At 53.0% G+C, this 19,434-nt stretch overlaps 1 protein-coding gene and 1 non-coding gene across 7 annotated transcripts in view; one reads left to right on the forward strand and one right to left on the reverse strand.

Moving 5' to 3' along the window:
• The window catches only part of ATP9B (ATPase phospholipid transporting 9B (putative)), a 211,259-nt gene extending 193,699 nt beyond the window's left edge, over positions 1 to 17,560 (forward strand). For 3 of the 6 annotated variants that reach the window (XM_038771100.1, XM_038771104.1, XM_038771106.1), the window contains 13 exons: positions 2,025 to 2,108; positions 2,409 to 2,579; positions 4,579 to 4,677; positions 6,338 to 6,427; positions 7,600 to 7,744; positions 8,089 to 8,153; positions 8,428 to 8,583; positions 8,872 to 8,936; positions 10,825 to 10,933; positions 11,988 to 12,045; positions 14,707 to 14,926; positions 15,229 to 15,261; positions 16,372 to 17,560. In XM_038771100.1, coding sequence (XP_038627028.1) covers positions 2,025 to 2,108; positions 2,409 to 2,579; positions 4,579 to 4,677; positions 6,338 to 6,427; positions 7,600 to 7,744; positions 8,089 to 8,153; positions 8,428 to 8,583; positions 8,872 to 8,936; positions 10,825 to 10,933; positions 11,988 to 12,045; positions 14,707 to 14,926; positions 15,229 to 15,261; positions 16,372 to 16,621 — 1,545 coding nt within the window. In that variant the 3' untranslated portion in view covers positions 16,622 to 17,560. The remainder of the gene's footprint in view (positions 1 to 2,024; positions 2,109 to 2,408; positions 2,580 to 4,578; positions 4,678 to 6,337; positions 6,428 to 7,599; positions 7,745 to 8,088; positions 8,154 to 8,427; positions 8,584 to 8,871; positions 8,937 to 10,824; positions 10,934 to 11,987; positions 12,046 to 14,706; positions 14,927 to 15,228; positions 15,262 to 16,371) is intronic. The other 3 variants (XM_038771103.1, XM_038771101.1, XM_038771105.1) reach the window with 3 other exon arrangements.
• Positions 11,328 to 11,400, reverse strand: TRNAF-GAA. Its single transcript has one exon. It is a non-coding gene; the product is annotated as a tRNA-Phe (tRNA).
• Positions 17,561 to 19,434: the final 1,874 nt, after the last annotated feature.

Genomic DNA, 19,434 nt, shown 5'->3' on the forward strand with positions numbered 1-19,434 from the left:
GGGCACCCCACTGCCCCGCTGCTGGAGGCGTTCACTGCAGGGTTTGGTTTTGGTCAGAAAGGATTTTGCTTTATGGAAAAGACTCTGGACATTTCCCAAATTTGGAACGGGTGACTGGAGTGTCTCTCCGTTTCTCTCTTCACTGCAGGAACCCCGGGTTCATTGGGTCTTGGGGTGTCCCGCGGGGCCCATGGCCCAATCAGGTAGATGTAGATGGGACCCTGAGTGATTGTGTGTTTTGGGGTTGGAGTTGACCTTGGAGAGCAGGGGCACAGGGAATCAGAATGGAAAGTGGGAGAGGAGGCCAAAAAAGACCCCATCTTGAGTGCCGCAGGCCCTGCTGAAACGAGGGCACCGAGCGGGGCGGCTTCCCTGACTTTTAGCCAGAAGGTTTAGCATTTTCCAAGAGGCCAGCTGCATGACTGAAGAAGGGCACTGTAATTTGACGGCCCGGGATAGACACAGGTGGAGCCCCAGGGCCAGGGTGACACACCACATAGGGAGAAAGCACTCTGAACTAGAACAGACTCTGTTCCTCCACTCCTCTACTAACTGTGGCCAGCCAGACAACTGACTAGTGGGGCCCTCCCTAACTTTCAGGACATAATGGATTAATCAAGCCGGGCCTCCATTGTCCTTCCTCCAGAACTCCAGCCTGCCTCTCCCCGGTGTCACGTCCCTGGGCCATCCAAGACTCCGGGTGGAACCGTCAATCCTAATCACCCGGAAGGTCAGAGAGGCAGAGTTACGGTTCTCTCAGCGCCAGTCACTCTGCCCAGGGGCCGTTATGTATCATGTTATACTGCCGCGTTCACAGTTGGCTTTTATGCCGCTGCCTCTCTGGGCTGTATGTCACCGTGACAGCTCACCTGCCCTTTGCACAAGCTGCACCGTGGTCTTCCCGCGGCACTGACCCCGTACCCTTTTGTGTGTGTCTTGGTTTCGGTCTTGGACCCACTCACCCGCCCAGCCGGCACCGAGGGGCCTTTCTCGGAACTCTGGCTCCCACCTTCTGCCTCCAGAAATCTGGAATCCTTTTTGCACAGCCTGGGAGTGGCATGTGGATGGCCATCCTACCGGCTTTTTGGCCCACTCCCAGAAGTTGGGAAGCAGTGCGGCCTAGTGGCTAGAGCACGGGCCCGGGAGTCAGAAGGACCTGGCTTCTAGTCCCAACCCTGTCACTTGTATGCTGTGTGATCTTGGACAAGTCATTTCACTTCTCTGGGTCTCATTTCCCTCATCTGTAAAATGGGGGTGAAGCCTGTGAGCCTCAAGTGGGAAATGAACTGTGTCCAACCTGGTTAGCTTGTATTTTCCCCAGTCTTTAGTACAGTGCTGGCACATAGAAAGCACTTAACAAAAAGCATAAAAGAAAAGAAGCCTAGAACACGGCTCCCAGCAGAGTGGTAGGGATGTTCCACTGTTTCTGCTGGTGTTGAGACACTTAGGCTTCTTGTTTAGGTCTACGCTGTTGTGGATTCTGGGGCGGGAGTGCTAGATTTGACCTTTCAAACACCATGTTGGAGGGCCCAAAAGGACTTCTGAGCCCTTTTTCGTTTTTCCACTACGATGAAAAAAAAAAAGCAAAGCGAAAAGACATGCTTTCCATTCTCTCCGTGGTCTGCTGTGGGCCAGGCCGGTCCCTGCGGCCGCTGCTTCTGCTGTCGCTCTACCCACCTCCGCCAGCCCCAGAACAGACCCACCTGTGGGTCAGGAAGCACAGGTTCTCCCGCAACAAGGGGTCTAAGGAAATGGTAGCCACCCCCAGCCGGGACGGAGGTGGCCTCACCTTCCCCCTGGTCCAAACACTCATGGCACCTGGAGGACGTCTCTACGCCTTCCGCTCCTATTCGCACGAAGCATCGGCCCTTCCCTGCTCTGCCCCGTGGCTGGCTGGGAAGGCAGGAGGGGCACCAAAGAGTGCAAGCCAGTGGTGTTCCCGTGGGTCTCAAAAATGTGGAAAATCCTTCACTTCCCACGGATCCTGGGATCCATTGCCTTTCTCCCCTGTTTTCACTTTCCAGTGTGGCAACATGGCTCGGGAAGGGCTGCGCACTCTGGTTGTTGCCAAGAAGTCATTAACGGAAGAGCAGTACCAGGACTTTGAGGTGAGCCGACTCCAGCAATGCTTCTGGGCCAAAGCGTGGCAGGCCTCCCGGGAAGAAGCCTGTAGGGCAGAACTCCCTTTGACCCGGAGGGCGACTGTGAAGCCCAGGGGGACCTCCATGACCCTACAGCAGTTCTCAACCACATAAGGATAGCTGAAAGGCAAATTTTTCTTATACCAGGGGTGTCCCATGAGGCTCTATCGATCAAGACCTTTTTGGGGGGCTCGTGGTTGCCCCCCAACCCTCCACGGCTGGGTGCGGGGAGACCCGATCCATCGGCATGTTTGTTTGTGCCCCCAGAATCGCTATAACCAAGCCAAGCTAAGCATCCACGACAGAACGCTCAAGGTGGCTGCAGTCGTAGAGAGCTTGGAAAGGGAAATGGAGCTTCTGTGTCTCACTGGAGTCGAAGATCAGCTCCAAGCGGACGTAAGGCCGACTCTAGAGATGCTGAGAAATGCTGGAATCAAGGTACCAGATTTCTTCAAAATCCCTCCGCCCAAGTTTTCATTGTTCTGTTCCAAGAGAGTTAATTTTTTCCTGAAAAATGACCAGCAGTTGGTTGTAGTAAGTTCTTTGAGGGCAGGGATGGTGCCTTTTACCTCTGCATGCTCCTTCCAGGGCTTAGTACAGTGCTCTGCCCAGTAGGTGCTCAGTAAATACCACCGGTCGGTCAGTTGATATGTGGAGCGATCGATACAGATAGTTAAATCAGAACTGTTCAGGCAGCTGGTGAGGTTTCTGGACTTGGGCCTGATCACCAGGGCATCAGTCCATCCCCACAGTGGAGTCCTCTGCTGCATCCTTGGTTGGAAGACCCAGGATTGAAGAGACCCCGACGATGCTGTGTCCCGCAACAGAACTGCCTCCTCCCGGGTCGGCCCTCCTCTCTTCCCGGCTGCTCTGCTTCCTTCCAGGCTGGCCCTGCTCTCTCCCACACTTGCCCTTCTTCCCCACCCCCCCAACCCCTCAGAGTGATAGCCCTGGATTTCTCCAGGATTTTCCAGGTGTCGTGGAGGGGCAGAGAGAAGACCCGCATTTTGTCCCTCTCTGAGGGAAGGTCAGGGATGTGGGCCACCCAGGCTGCTCCGTAACAACCGGAGATGATGTGAATATTTGTAATTTTCATTACATTAAGAACAAGTGGGGGATAGCTTAGCCAAAAGGGAAATCACAGTCCTCTCTCTGCTTTTCAGCTCTTCAAAGGAGGGCACGCTTCCCGCTGTGGGTACAAGCAGTCAGCGAAGAGAAGGCATAACTCGGATTTTGATTTATTTGAGTCAGATGGCATGACCATTTCGTTTTAATTGAAAAATAAACCTCAGATGAACAAGTTAATGTTGCATACCTGAATTATCACTTCAGTGTTCTGTGCTCCGAAGAGCAATACCCTTTCTTTTAGAAGCTTTTAATCCCCACCAGAGATACCTGGCTGAGTTCTCTACCAAGGTGAACCAGACACCTGCTTTATTCTCTCCGTGGTGTGGAGATCAGATAGGCCACCTAACAGGTCTTTTTCTTTTTCTTCATTTTGTTTTTATGTCTGTCATTAGTTCCCGGTATTCCGATAGCATTTGGAAGGTGTACGTCCCCCAGTTGACCCCCAGAGGTGACAACCATAACGATGCTTTTTGCGTGTACACTAGCTCTCTGTTACAGCCGAATTGTTTGTTCCTCATATCATGTATTTGTTGGCAGTAGGAACTGTATTTACTGAGCACCCAGTGGGCACAGGGCACTGCACTAACAGCAAGTTCAACAGAAGCAGGTGTCACATTCCCGGCCTCCAAAGGGCTTCCACTCTAACAGGGAAGAAAGATGTAAAAATGTTTAGAGAGGGCGAACAGAACGAGTAATCAAATGTTCGGTTGAGTGTAATCCATCAGTCATTGGTATTTATCGGGTGCTTACAGTGTACCGTCTAGTCGGTAGACCTGATCCCTTCCCCCAGGGAGCTTTCAGAGTGTGTTCCAGAGAACTGTCCGAGAGGAGGGCTGCCTGGGTCCTCAAGGAGACAGAGGCCCCAGTTGGTTGGCATGGCAGCACAGCCCCGCTCCTGAGGGATGACTGACATAAAAGGAATCTCTGCCCAATAAGTTCATGGCAACAGTCCGATAGCCAGAGGAGGAGGAAATTCCCTGGCTTCGGCTTTCCCCCGAGAACTTGCCACAGGAAAATCCAAATGGGCCCCACATCCTCAAGACCTGACGATCCATCCCCGATCTTCCCCACTCCCGCCCCCGAGATATGAGCTGGCCCCGGGAGCACCAGAGGTGAGCAGAGTCCATGAGGGAGAAGCCCCAGCATGAGTAGCAGAGGCCCTGGAGAAAAGGGTTGGTGGTTAGCAGGGAGGCCCCCGAGGAGCCAATCCGTCACGCATCCCGATTCCGTGTGTAGTCTGGGATGCAGGGAATCACCAGGCAGGGAAGTGGCCTCCCCCGTGTCACTGCAGTGCCCAAACTTTTCCCAGATCTGGATGCTGACTGGAGATAAGCTGGAGACGGCTACCTGCATCGCCAAAAGTTCCCACTTGGTATCCAGAACCCAGGATATTCACATCTTCCGACCAGTGAGTATCATCCATCCAGATGATTTTCCGGGTTTCCAGCAGAAATGGCTCTCAGATTGAGGGTGAATTTTGAGAAACGGCATTGCCTAGTGGACTTGGGGGTCAGAAGGACCTGGGTTCTAATCACGGCTCTGCCACTTGTCTGCTGTGTGATCTTGGGCAAGGCAGTTCACTGCTCTGGGCCTCAGTTACCTCGTTTATAAATTGGAAATTAAGACTGTGAGCCCCACGTGGGACATGGACTGTGTCCAACCTGATTAGCTTGTATCCACCCCGGCGCTCAGGACAGTGCCTGGCACGTCGTAAGCACTAAACAAATGCCATAAAAAAAATTCCGCAACGCCCGTTGACCTGGTTCATTTTTGTCGAATTCCTCTCAGTTTAGGAAGATTGAAAAGCCAGCCTGTTGACTGGAGGGAGGAAGGTTTCTTGGTGGGGTTCATTTTGTTCACAAACCTGCTGCAGACAAACAGCGATCCACACACAAAGCAGAGATGGGCTTTTAATCTCCCATTTTCCACTGAGACGTATTTTTCTTAATGATCTCTTAGAGAAAATTAATAGCAGCTAGCTGAATTGATGTGTCTACTGTATGTATTAGTTATGACTGAATTCAATTCTGGCAAAAATAAAGATTTCTTGGGTCTTGATTGATGGAGGGTGAACAGACATTATACGTCTGTGTCTGTTCTAAATGAACCACTTGCACCTACAGAAATAATTATTTGAATATCATTTACATGTAAATGCAGTTTGTTGTGAAGCATGAGAATGGCAAATTAGGCCCTGCAGACTACTATTTGCAATTAAATTATTAATGCTTCTGATAAAACTTCAGATCAATTTTTGGTTGACTTTCAGTGTTGTAGCATCACAAATTAAGTTTCCCAAGAACCGAATCTATTTAGTGAGTCAGAGTCGCCTTATTGCCCGTCACATCTCGGATGGGAGGGGAAAGGGGACCGGAGCTGCTGTGGGATGTGGGAGCAGGGCTAGTACGAACCCAGCTCGCGGCAGTGGGAATCCCGCCCCGTCTGCGCCCGGGTTGCGGACCTTGGGTGGGCAGGGTGAGTTGGGGAGCCTAAGACTGGGAGGCGGGAACGAAGCCAGTGGGAGCCTGGCTGGGCCGTGGTCAAGGGGGTGGCTGGGGCAAGAGACAGGCACGACCCACCTCAGAAGAGGAGGAAGCAGGCCCTCGGTGCCAGGAAGTTCTCTGACTCTCAGGAGGGCTGCGCTGGCATCCCTATTTCCGCGGTCCCCGGGAGCTTAGCCTGCCATCGCTTCTTCCCATCAGCCCGGCTCCTGGACAGAAGCACCCTCTAAGCCAGTTGCCATCGGGGCACCATTCCGGGACCTCATGGGGCTGAATAATCTCTGGACCCGCCCCTGCCTTGTCTCATGCCCCGGTGGGATATTGGGCGAGTTGGAGGCCAGGAATGGTCCATTAGAATGAAGGGGGAGGTCGGGGCGTCGTCAGCGGGGATTTGCGGTGCCTGTGGCCATGGGGCTCTCTGCCCCACAGAACCCTTCACACAAATCAAGCCTGCCCAGGAAGTGTTCAAGGCCATTCACTCGGAGTGAGGCCTCTATCCAGGGCACTTCTCACCTCCCGTTTCCTCCCTCCTCCTTCCCACTACCCCCAACCCCGACCCCGATGCAGGTGGCTAGTCGGGGAGAGGCCCACCTGGAGCTGAACGCGTTCAGACGGAAGCACGACTGTGCCCTGGTCATTTCTGGCGACTCCCTGGAGGTACAGTCAAACCCGTGCCCACCTCCCCAGCTCCCAGCCGACTGTCACCGCTAAATCCACCAGCCCCAGACTCACCAGCCCAAACTCCCCGTCTCTTCCCAGAGCCCGGGGGTTCCGTCTTGGATCGCCGGGAGCCCCATTTCCTCTGGGCCTGTGACCTGCACCCCCCCAGGCCAAGTCCTGGCCCCCCTCTCAGCACACGGCTCGCTCGGCCTCCCACCCTCTCCCCCAGGGCAGCTGCCCTTGGGACTCTGAGCCCCCCTCGCTGATGGTTTGCTCTTTCACCGTAAACTTTGAGACTGACTTGGGTGGTGTCACCTCCCCTCGCACCCTCTCACCCCCACCTCAGAAATCTCAAGTTCACTGCCAACCTACTCACGGTACCTCGATCTCTTCTGTCTCACTGCCAACCTCTCACCCATGTCCTGCCTCTGGCCTGGAACGCCCTCCCTCTTCATATCCAACAGATCCATCACTCGCCCCACTTTCAAAGCCCTATTGAAGGCACATCTCCTCCAAGAGGCCTTCCTGACGTGGATCTCATTTCCTCTTCTCTCCCTCCCTTCTGCATCACCCTTGCACTTGGATTTGCACCCTTTGTTTACCCCTCCCTCACCCCCACAGCACTTACATCCATATCTGTCATTTGTTTACTGTCTCTCTCCCCCTGTAGACTGTAAGTTCGTTGTGGGCAGGGAACGTATGTACCAGTTCCATTATATTGTATGCTCCCAAGCACTTAGTACAGTGCTCTGGCACAGTAAGTGCTCAATAAATACGATCGATTGATTGATTGCCAGCCTGGGCCATGACTCGTCTTGGTTCTGGTGTGTTTCTCCAGCTCCCAAATCTGCAACAAGGGTCCCCAGGACTGCGCTAAGGGAATGATTTAAGGTGACCTGGATGAGGAGAGCTCAGACTTCTCAAACCCACCTGATCAACTCCTCCTGCCTTTTCCCTTCCCAATGCTGATGGCCCCGTTCCCCTCCAGCTTTGTCTGACCCCTTAAATCAGGGACACCCCCCCAACACATACGCAGCGCCTCTTTGCTCTCTGCTCATCAAAGCTGCTGGTGGAGACGGCTGTGGTGGTGGTGGCACTGGGGGTGGCAGTGAGGATGGTGGTGCCCCTGGTGATGGCGGTGGAGCTGACGATGCCGATTCCGTTTGTAGGTTTGCCTGAAGTACTACGAGCATGAATTGGTGGAGCTGGCCTGCCAGTGTCCTGCTGTGGTCTGCTGTCGCTGCTCCCCGACGCAGAAAGCTCATATTGTCAAATTGTTGCAGCAGCACACGGGCAAGCGCACCTGTGCAATAGGTGAGGATCCCTGCCCGGACTTGCCTTGTCCACGGTCCGGTCACCCCCAGGAGCCGGGCCGTCACAGGGCCGGTTCAGTAGGCGGCAGCAATTGGATCATGGCTCGACCTGGGGCCGTCCACCAGAGCTGCCTGACAGATCCCCGCGGGGAAACAGGAGGCCACCGTACATGTGGCTTGCTGGCAGAGATGGGCACCTGTTGGAGGTCTTGGCCAGGACTCTCTGCCGAGAGCCGACGGTCGGCTCACGGTGCAGAGCGGGGATCCCCCTGACCGGCTAAAAGCGGACCCGGCCAGTCCGGATGCCAGCGGCGAAACAAGTACATGCCGGATTCTGATTTGCAGGGGATGGCGGGAATGATGTCAGCATGATCCAAGCTGCAGACTGCGGAATTGGGATCGAGGGGAAGGTAATGAGCACTTGGCTCCCTGGGCCACCCAGGGCGGAGCGGGAGCAAGCCATCTCTGGGAAACGCTTGACGCCCTCTCCCAGAGCCCGGGAACTAGTTCGATAACTGAACCCCCACCCCTCCCAGTTTTCCCTGCACTCTCCTCAAATCCCAGAGCAGCCTGCGAAACCCACCTGGCCGGCCCGGCACACTCGCAGGAATCCAGCCCGGCAGCTGCCGATTGCCAAGGGGGCAGTCCAGGTGAACGGCACCACTCGCTGCATGTTTATTTCAGGAGGGAAAGCAGGCTTCTCTGGCCGCCGACTTCTCCATCACCCAGTTCCAGCACATGGGCCGGCTGCTCATGGTTCACGGCCGCAACAGTTACAAAAGATCGGCAGCGCTGGGCCAGTTTGTCATGCACAGAGGTCTCATTATATCCACGATGCAGGTACTTAAAGCTCTCTTTCTCTCTCTTTCTTTCTCTCTCCCCTCCTCCTCCTTCTCTCCCTCCTTCCCTCCCTCCCTTGGGGCACCTACCACAACCACCATTCAGTAAAGATTATGAGACTGTTACAGGAAAGCATTTGATTGTTCCATTTTCCTCGATTTAATTGGAATTTAAGTGGGCTTCAATGATAAGGCAGGACGAGAAACCCGCACCGACTGGTATCTGGGTGAGTGACGGCGTGAAAACGCGAGGTGTTTTTGTTTGAGTTGGTTGCGTTCTGTCTTTCAGGCTGTGTTTTCTTCAGTCTTCTATTTCGCATCTGTTCCTTTATACCAAGGCTTCCTAATGGTTGGGTAAGTCCAACGCAGCATCCTTGAACCCCAGACATGTGTCCCGGGAGAACGTTGTCAGGGCAGGAGAATTCACCGTGGTCCCGTCCGATTGGGCGGGCACCCTCCGAATCCATGATGTGCCCCGGGAGGATGCCCACAGGTGGTATATCCCCAGGGACATGTCTTCAAAGGTGTGTGTATTGTCAGGGTGCCCATATGCAGAGTCACTTGAGCTCTTGGGGGCCGGGGATGGTCAGTGTAGAGGGAGCTCCAGGGTGGGGGCAGACTGACAAGGGCTTGGGGAGCCAGTCTGGGGTCCTAGAGCACAATTTTTTTTAACATCATATTTATTAAGTGCTTACTAAGTGTCAAATACTGTTCTAAGCGCTGGCATAGGTAGGTACAAGTTAATTAGATCAGACACAGTCCCCGTCCTGTACGGGCCTCACAGTCCAATCAAGAGGGAGAACAGGTATCCGCACTGTACAGTTGAGGAAATGGAGGTACAATCAATCAGTCGATCAATCAGTCGTATTTATTGAGCGCTTACTGTGTGCAGAGCACTGCACTAAGCGCTTGGGAAGTACAAGTTGGCAACATATAGAGACAGTCCCTACCCAACAGTGGGCTCACAGTCTAGAAGGGGGAGACAGAGAACAAAACCAAACATATTAACAAAATAAAATAAATAGAATAGATATGTACAAGTAAAATAAATAGAGTAATAAATATGTACAAACATATATACATATATACAGGTGCTGTGGGGAAGGGAAGGAGGTAAGATGCGGGGATGGAGAGGGGGACGAGGGGGAGAGGAAGGAGGGGGCTCAGTCTGGGAAGGCCTCCTGGAGGAGGTGAGCTCTCAGTAGGGCCTTGAAGGGAGGAAGAGAGGTACAGAGAAATGAAGTGAGCCCCCTCCTCCCAGACTGAGCCCCCTCCTTCCTCTCCCCCTCTCCCCCTCCCTATCCCCCCACCTTACCTCCTTCCCCTCCCCACAGCACCTGTATATATGTATATACGTTTGTACATATATGTTACTCTCCATTTTATTTGCACACATTTATTCTATTTATTTTATCTTGTTAATATGTTTTGTTTTGTTGTCTGTCTCCCCCTTCTAGACTGTGAGCCCACTGTTGGGTAGGGACCGTCTCTAGATGTTGCCAACTTGGACTTCCCAAGCGCTTAGTACAGTGCTCTGCACACAGTAAGCGCTCAATAAATACGATTGAATGAATGAATGAATGAATGAAAGTGACTTACCCCAGGTCACAGATCAGGCAAATGGCAGAGCTGGGATTAGAACCCAGGTCCTTCAGATCCCCAGGCCCATGCTCCCTCCACTAGGCCATGCTGCTTTTGATTTTAAGGATCTTCCTTGCTATTCTGTACCTTCTTGAATTCATTTACTGACTAGCAGAAATAGGTAGTCTGTGCTTAGCTGAGGTGCTCTGTCTTTGCCCCTGTAGCTGTCAGTGCTTTAGTACTAACTGTTGTCTTTGCCCCTTTGCCTACCGCTACCCCTGGGGGCTCCCGCATTCAGTCATTCATTCATTCAATCGTATTTATTGAGCACTTACTCTGTGCAGTAGACGATCTGCTCCTCGAGGGTTAGGATCCCGTCTACCAATCCTTGATCCCTCACAAGTGCTTAGTACAGCACTTCGTAGGTGCTCAGTGAATTCCGTGAACTGATCGAATGATTGGAATCTGGTGACGGTGCCGGCCTGACCCTGGAGAAATAGGTGGGGTGGTGCTTTGATTCGTCCCTGAAGGCCATGCCCACTCACGCCCTTTGGACGTTTTGGTCCTTTCTACCCAGGGCCGGCGGGGTGGGGATGCAAGATGGGGGCCCCACCGTCTGTCACAGCTGACCCCGTGCGTGATATTCCCCTCTCCCCCTCAGGTACGCCACCATATACACCATGTTCCCTGTCTTCTCGCTCGTCTTGGATCAGGATGTGAAGCCGGAAATGGCCATGCTGTACCCAGAGCTCTACAAGGACTTGACCAAGGTAGGAGCCTGCCCAGCTGTGGGCCGGAGGATCGATTAAGGGGGGGCACCAACAGGCCGGGGACGTTTTCCTCCTCAGCGCCTGTCCCTCCCCGTGCCAGAAATGCCCGTGGCCCCGGCGGGTAACATATGGAGAATGGCTCCTACTTTGCCCGGCCATTTCTTCTGCAGTTTGCTGTGCCGCCGCTGAGAGCTGCGCCAATCAATCAGTCGTATTTATTGAGCGCTTACTGTGTGCAGAGCACTGTACTAAGCGCTTGGGAAGTACCAGTCGGCAACACATAGAGACAGTCCCTACCCAACAGCGGGCTCACGGTCTAGAAGAAAGAGTAAAAGAGTTGTGAGCGCACAGACCAAGTTCCATAAGTATTTGCTGAGATGTAAGATGCAACACGTGCCGAAACCCGGGATGGAACCAGGGACCTTTCGATCTTCAGTCTAACGCTCTCCCAACTGAGCTATTTCGGCCCGGTTTCGCTATTTGGCCGGCCCCAGCGGTGCCGTGTGGCTGCAGGCCGCCCCCCTGTCCCCAAAAGCGGAGATGGAGAAAACAAACGGTGACCAGAGGAGGACAGACCAGCCAGGCCGAGGCCCCTCCATCCTCTCCTCCTCCCCCAGGCCTGACGACAGAGGAAAATCCAAATAAACATCCTAAATCGTACTTCTTCCCAGTAGCCGTCCCCCCTTTTAGACGGTGAGCCCACTGTTGGGTAGGGACTGCCTCTATATGTTGCCAACTTGTACTTCCCAAGCGCTTAGTACAGTGCTCTGCATACAGTAAGCGCTCAATAAATACGATTGATGATGATGATGATGATAGCCATCGCACGGCTGTGGCCCGAGTGGCCCACTGGTCCTCTACTCAGATGGCAGAGCTTCCACCCGGCTGTGCCCCAGGGGACCCTGCAAGTGTCCAGTGGGAGGTTTCCTTCTGCCCCATTGGCAAAATTCCCCAGTGGAATGGGGATTTCTCATCTCCATTTTCGCTGGCTGCGTCTGCCATTTGCCCCACCTCTTCCTGAGCTGCGCTAACCTCTCCTTCCCATCTCTCCTAGGGAAGATCCTTGTCTTTTAAAACCTTTCTCGTCTGGGTTTTAATCAGTATTTACCAAGGTAAGAGAGGCCCCGGATTTAATAATACCTGCTTCTTTAATTCCGTGCTCATCCAGGGGAATGTTAGCGAGCACCTCACCCTCTGCCTGATCAGCTACCTGTCAGTTCTCTTTATGGGATGAACACGGCTGCCTCAGAGATCTGAATTTGGAATCAATTAATGACTAGTCCTCAACCACCGACTGGGAGGTGGTATTTCGTGGCTCAGTGGCAAGAGCAAGGGCTTTGGAGTCAGAGGTCCACCACATGTCTGCTGTGTGACCTTGGGCAAGTCACTTCACTTCTCTGAGCCTCAGTTATCTCATCGGTCAAATGGGGACTAAGACTGTGAGCCCCACGTGGGACAACTTGATCACCTGGTATCCCCCATCCCAGCGCTTAGAACAGTGCTCTGCACATAGTAAGCGCTTAACAAATGCCATTATTATTATTATTATTATTTATTGTGTGCTTCCTGGGGGCAGAGCGCTGTACTGAGCGTTCATTTGCAAGCAGACGTAATGTGATTGAGAACGTGGGTGCAGGTGAGCGGACCGTGTTGCCCTGGCTTTTTAAGTTGTTGGCATTGACTGCAAGAGGGGTAAGAGCCTTTTTTGGCTCCTGGGGATCCTTGCCCTTTTGACTTGGCCAGCTGGGCTCTACCACCCGACACAGGCCCCAGAGAGAATCGAGCCAAAAGGACCTGGGTTCTAATCCCAGCTCTGCCGCCTGTCTGCTGGGTGACCTTGCACTTCACTTCTTTGTGCCCCAGTTTCCTCATCTATAAAATGGGTATTAAAACTGTGAGCCCCGTGTGGAACCCAGACTGCTTCCAGCCTGGGTAGCTTGTATCTAACCCAGCGCTTAGTGCAGTACCTGGCACAGAGTAAGCACTTAACAATCCCCGTGTGGGGCTCACAGTCTTCATCCCCATTTTGCAGATGAGGGAACTGAGGCCCGGAGAAGTGAAGTGACTTGCCCAAAGTCACACAGCTGACAAGTGGCAGAGCCGGGATTTGAACCCACGACCTCTGACTCCAGAGCCCGTGCTCTTTCCACTGAGCCACTGAGCCCCCCCGTGGGACAACCTGATCACCTTATAACCTCCCCAGCACTTAAAACAATGCTTTGTACTTAGTAATCGCTTAATAAATGCTATTATTATTATTATTACTATTATAAATGCGAATGAATGTTTACTGTTGTGCTGTCCTCTCCCAAGCATTTAATACAGTGCTCTGCACACACTAAGCACTCAATACATTCTAATGAATGAGTGCTTATTGTTGTACTGTCCTCTCCCAAGCGCTTAGTACAGTGCCCTGCACACAGTAAGTGCGCAATAAATACTAATAAATGAATGAATGAATGTTTATTGTCCTGTCCTCTCCCAAGCGTTTAGTACAGTTCTCTGCACACACTAAGTGCTCAATAAATACTAATGAATGAATGTTTATTGTTGTACTGTCCTCTCCCAAGCGTTTAGTACAGTGCCCTGCACACAGTAAGTGCTCAGTAAATACTAATGAATGAATGAATGAATGTTTATTGTTGTCCTGTCCTCTCCCAAGCGTTTAGTACAGTTCTCTGCACACACTAAGCGCTCAATAAATACTAATGAATGAATGTTTATTGTTGTACTGTCCTCTCCCAAACGTTTAGTACAGTGCTCTGCACACAGTAAGCGCTCAATAAATACTAATGAATGAATGAATGTTTATTGTTGTCCTATCCTCTCCCAAGCGTTTAGTACAGTTCTCTGCACACACTAAGCACTCAATTAATACTAATGAATGAATGTTTATTGTTGTACTGTCCTCTCCCAAGGGTTTAGTACAGTGCTCTGCACACAGTAAGCGCTCAATAAATACTAATGAATGAGTAAATGAATGAATGAGTGCTTATCGTTGTCCTGCCCTCTCCCAAGCGCTTATATTTATTTATTTATTTTATTTGTACATATTTATTCTATTTATTTTATTTTGTTAATGTTTTGTTTTGTTCTCCATCTCCCCCCATTTAGACTGTGAGCCCGCTGTTGGGTCGGGACCGTCTCTAGATGTTGCCGACTTGGACTTCCCAGGCGCTCAGTCCAGTGCTCTGCACACAGTAAGCGCTCAATAAATACGATTGAATGAAGGAATGAATCAATCAATCGTATTTATTGAGCGCTTACTGTGTGCAGGGCACTGGACTGAGCGCTTGGGAGGTACAAGTTGGCAACACATAGCGACGGTCCCTACCCAACTGTGGGCTCATGAAAGTACCCCCAAAAAGCCAGCTATTATTATTATTATTACTACTATAAATGCGAATGAATGAGTGTTTACTGTTGTACCGTCCTCTCCCACACGTTTAATACAGTGCTCTGCACACACTAAGCGCTCAATAAATTCTAATGAATGAGTGTTTATTGTTGTACTGTCCTCTCCCAAGTGCTTAGTACAGTGCCCTGCACACAGTAAGTGCTCAATAAATGCTAATGAATGAATGAATGTTTATTGTTGTCCTGTCCTCTCCCAAGCATTTAGTACAGTTGTCTGCACACAGAGAGAAGGGTGTGTGTGTGTGTGTGTGTGTGTGTGTGTGTGTGTGTGTGTGTGTGTGTTTGTGTGTGGCCACAGGGCTGGTCATCAGGGCCGGTGGAGGACCAGAGCCAGCCTCATGCATAGCCTCGCTCAGGGGTGCTCTCTTTCAGGCGGCATCATCATGTTCGGGGCCCTGCTGCTGTTCGAGTCCGAGTTTGTGCACGTGGTAGCCATCTCCTTCACCGCGCTGATCGCGACGGAGCTGCTGATGGTGGCCCTGACGGTGCGCACGTGGCACTGGCTCATGGTGCTGGCCGAATTCCTCAGCCTGGGCTGCTACGTCACCTCCCTCGCCTTTCTAAACGGGTATTTCGGTGAGTGGCCAGCGGGGAGGGGACTGGCCGCCGCACCGCGGTGTTCCTCCGGACCCCCGCCTCGGCCCCCAGCAGGGGCACAGCTCCGTCCCGTGGTCGCCGGGGAGACAAAGACCCGATGTACATTAGGCAACAAGCGATGGGTGAGGGGACATGCGGTTTACCCACCAACCCGTCCCAGTCTTCAAGCGTCCCACCTTGCTCACATCTCTCTTCCTCTTCAGCTGTTCTCCTCTTCATTGCCTGCCTCCTTGCTAACTCTGTGTCCTTTTCTCTCCCACACCCCGTCTTCTTTCCCACAGGGATAGGCAGAGTGTCTTTTGGAACTTTCTTAGGTAGGTGGAGCCATGTGCCATAAAGACCGCCTCACTGAATCACTAGAAAGGTGTCATCTTTGAGGGAGACCCGGGGTCCAGGTGTTGGGGGGCAGCTCTCGGCCTTTCCCCCCGCCAGGCTGGGCTAATAAGCCCCTCTCTTCCCCCGCACACTAAGACCCCTTGGGGCTGCCAGAAGTCGATCAGGGACTGAGTGGGGGGAGCACAGGGAGCCGGGAGGGGACTTTGAACAGCATCCGGCAGTTAGGAAACTCCCCACAAGGATATTCCCCCAAATCACGCCCAAGGTCTCAGCTTCCTAAGTCCGGGCCCGAAGTTGGCCGCTCTTCCTCTCAGAACCCGCTCCCCGTGGTGGTATAATGGGGCTCTGCTTTTGGGAAATCTTAAAGGGGGTTTAGCAGTGACCGCTCCCCCCAGGCTGACAGAGAGCACAACTGCCGGGTGGGGAAGGGGAGGTGACAGCAGGGAGGGGACAGAAAACCAGGAGCCATGCAGAATGGGAAGGAGGGGCAGACAGGGCTGTGAGGGCAGGAAAAGGGGCAACAGAGGTCTGCCGTCTCCTCCTATCACCCTGACCCCCCCAAAGACTTGTTAAGAGAGCGGAATTGGGAAGAATTAGTAGTTGGTCCCGAGAGGGGCACCTGGACAGCCCAGTCAGGGCCGGCTTCCTCCAACTAATCCCAGAGTTGATGGGGAAAGGGTGCAGCGGCCACAGTTGAGTGTGCTGGTCAGTGATTCTCCTCTTTCTCCTTCCTGTCTTCCGTTCTGCCCCTCTTCTCCTCTTTCTCCCTCCTCCCCTCCCTCTCCCCGTCCTCCTCCTGCCCCTGCCCACCCCCAGCTCCCTGGAAGGGGTGCAGGCCGATGCTTCCACTTTAGATTCGGTTGCCTCAGGCGTGGGGCGGTTCCAAATTCCATTCCCACAGGCGATTCCCGGCTCTTCCGAAGTAGCCCTTCAGGAAGGGGAGAGGCAGCCCATAGCAGAGCCTAGGGATCGTGGCGGTGGCGGGCTGCCGGCGGGGAGGCTACGGGGTCCGAGGGCGAGCCCCGGAACTTACGGCCCAGGGCCGGGGCATCTCACGCCTCTCTTTGCCTTCTTCCTTCCTTTTCCAGATGTTGCCTTTATCATGACCGCGACCTTCCTGTGGAAAGTGTCGGCAATCACCGTGGTCAGCTGCCTTCCCCTGTACGTCCTCAAGTACTTGAAACGCAAGCTTTCTCCCCCAAGCTACTCCAAGCTGAGCTCCTAGAGCGTGAGCCTCAGTGTCCCCGCGGCGTCCGGCCCCGCACGCCCGTCCCCCCACCACAGCGCGGACGGCGACGACCCCGTGGCCTCGGGACCTCAGGCTTCGGGACGGTCTGAGGAGAGGAAGTCACCGACTGTGGTGGCCGGAGCCTCCCAGTGAAGGCCTCTGAGGGCCGGGGGGCCGGAGTGGGGGCCGGGGGCGACCACCTGCCGCAGATGACTCCAGAGAAAAGAACAATCCTTTCCTCGCTCCCGTGCTCCGGTGGGTGGTTTTTCCCCTCTTTCAGTCACTCCGCTTCTATCTGCGGCCCGACTTCCCCCTTCCACTGGTCTCCCTTCTGCCAAGAGATGTCTTTCCCACTGCTCTGTCCCGCAAACCTGAATGGAAGTTTGTTTCGTGCACCGTGACAATTTCCCAAGCGAGTCAAACCCCTTCCTTGATGCTGGTGGAGAGAAACCCTTAATCCCCACGTTCAGCGTACTAAAGTGCAAAAGGTCAAAATGCCAGCGTCTCTATCTGCTACCGCCGTCTCTCTCGTCCAGTCCTCTCCGATCGAACGGGGATGAATGTGCCCAGCTCTCTGCCGAGCAGCACGCGTGGCTCGCTGTCTTCCCCCTGGGATGGTTGACCCGCAGAGGGCATGAGCTTGGTCACTGCCCGGGCCGTTCTTTCAACGCACCGCGTAGCCAAGTTGCACCAAGCCTGCAGTGTTTCCGAACATGACACGGCCGAACCTCTCACGTGTAGAGCCCTTCAGAGCTGTCGGTGCGGCGCGGTGTCAGAAGTGCTTCTCCGACCGGTATTTTTCAAGCCACTCCCAGGCCAGCGCAAAGTCCAGCGTCTCTTCCCACCGTAGAGCTGCCCGCCAGGCTTTGCACGGGCTGATTCATTCCGTCACCTTGTAATCCATCCCCCAGGCCACTCAGATTTGGGAACGGCAGACACGCAACCGTTATTTTGGCAGGAAACGTCTTCACCTTCCAAGCCGGAGAGAGACGTGGCCGGGCGATGGGCAGCTCGGCGCCGGCTGCCAAAACTTCCTTTGCAGACTGGGACTCGTCCTCACCGGGCTGCTGCAGGCCGGGGGCCCCGGCACAGTGATGGAGGAGCCCCCTTCTTCCCTCATTGCAGTGGGGGGCTCTGTTGAGCCTCACCCGGGGCGGCTGTTAAGGTCAATGGAAAGTCAACGAACGATGCACCTTGATTAAAATAATTCTTTCTTGGTTCCTTTTTACACTCACTCTTCTGCTGTCCTCTGTGCACTGGGTGTTCGATGTTTGACCGGTGCCTTGCTGGGAGGCGAGGAAGTCTTTTAGACTGTGAGCCCACTGTTGGGTAGGGACTGTCTCTATATGTTGCCAACCTGTACTTCCCAAGCGCTTAGTACAGTGCTCTGCACACAGTAAGCGCTCAATAAATACGATTGATGAGGAGGAGGAGGAGGAGGAAGGCCTGGAGCGCCCAGAATGGTGACTCCCACCACCGTTATCATTATTAGCAACCATCATCAATGATGTTTATGCTTCTACTATGTGCAGAGCGCTGTGATAGGCACTTGGGAGAGCACCCTACAACAGAATCCACTTTCTAGTTCCCAGGACAAAGTCACAGTCACACAGTCACTGACGTTGATGCTTCTACTATGTGCAGAGCACTGTAATAGGCACTTGGGAGAGCACCATACATCAGAATCCACCTTCTAGTTCCCAGGACAAAGTCACAGTCACATAGTCAAAGTCACTGGTCACTGTGAAAACAGCAAAGCAGAGAAGCAGCGTGGCTCAGTGGAATGAGCCCGGGCTTTGGAGTCAGAGGTCAGGGGTTCAAATCCCGGCTCCGTCAACTGTCAGCTGTGTGACTTTGGGCAGGTCAATTAACTTCTCTGGGCCTCAGTTACCTCATCTGTAAAATGGGGGTTGACTGTGAGCCCCCCGTGGGACAACCTGATCACCTTGTATCCCCCCAGCACTTAGAACGGTGCTTTGCACCTAGTAAGCGCTTGATAAATGCCATCATTTTTATTATTATTATTATTATTGTTATTATTATTTATTATTATTAAAAACTGGTTCCTGCCCCCGCCTGCAGCCTGGCCGGAGTCCTTGCAAGAAGCGGTGGCCACCAATGCCCACAAGGTGGCGCTGAGATCCCGCGGCGGAATAGGCTTTGGCTCTTGGGCGTCATTCATTCATTCATTCATTCATTCATTCATTCAGTCGTATTAATTGAGCGCTTACTGTGTGCAGAGCACTGTACTAGGCGCTTGGGAAGTCCAAGTTGGCAACATATAGAGACAGCCCCTACCCAACAGTGGGCTCACAGTCTAGAAGGGGGAGACAGAGAACAAAACAAAACATATTAACAAAATAAAATAAATAGATATGTACAAGTAAAATAGAGAAATAAATATGTAAAACCATATATACATAATAATAATAATAATGGGATTTATTAAGCGCTTACTATGTGCAAAGCACTGTTCTGAGCACTGAGGAGGTTACAAGGTGATCAGGTTGTCCCACAGGGGGCTCACAGTCTTCATCCCCCTTTTACAGATGAGGGAACTGAGGCTCAGAGAAGTGAAGCGACTTGCCCAAGGTCACACAGCAGACATGTGGCGGAGCTGGGATTCGAACCCATGACCTCTGACTCCAAAGCCCGGGCTCTTTCCACTGAGCCACACTGCTTAATATGTGCCAGGCACTGTACTAAGAGCTGGGGTAGATACAAACCAATCGGGTTGGACACAGTCCATGTCCCATGTGGGGCTCAAAGGTGTAATTCCCATTTTTCAGGTGAGTGAAGTGACTTGCCCAAGCTTGCCCAGCAGACAAGTGGTGGAGGCAGGATTAGAACCCAGGCCCTTCCGACTCCCAATCCCAGGCTCTGTCCACTAGGCCACGCTGCTTCTAAGCACTGAGTTAGACCC

The sequence above is a fragment of the Tachyglossus aculeatus genome, chromosome X2 (assembly GCF_015852505.1).
Source record: "Tachyglossus aculeatus isolate mTacAcu1 chromosome X2, mTacAcu1.pri, whole genome shotgun sequence".
NCBI classification, from domain to species: Eukaryota; Metazoa; Chordata; class Mammalia; order Monotremata; family Tachyglossidae; genus Tachyglossus; species Tachyglossus aculeatus.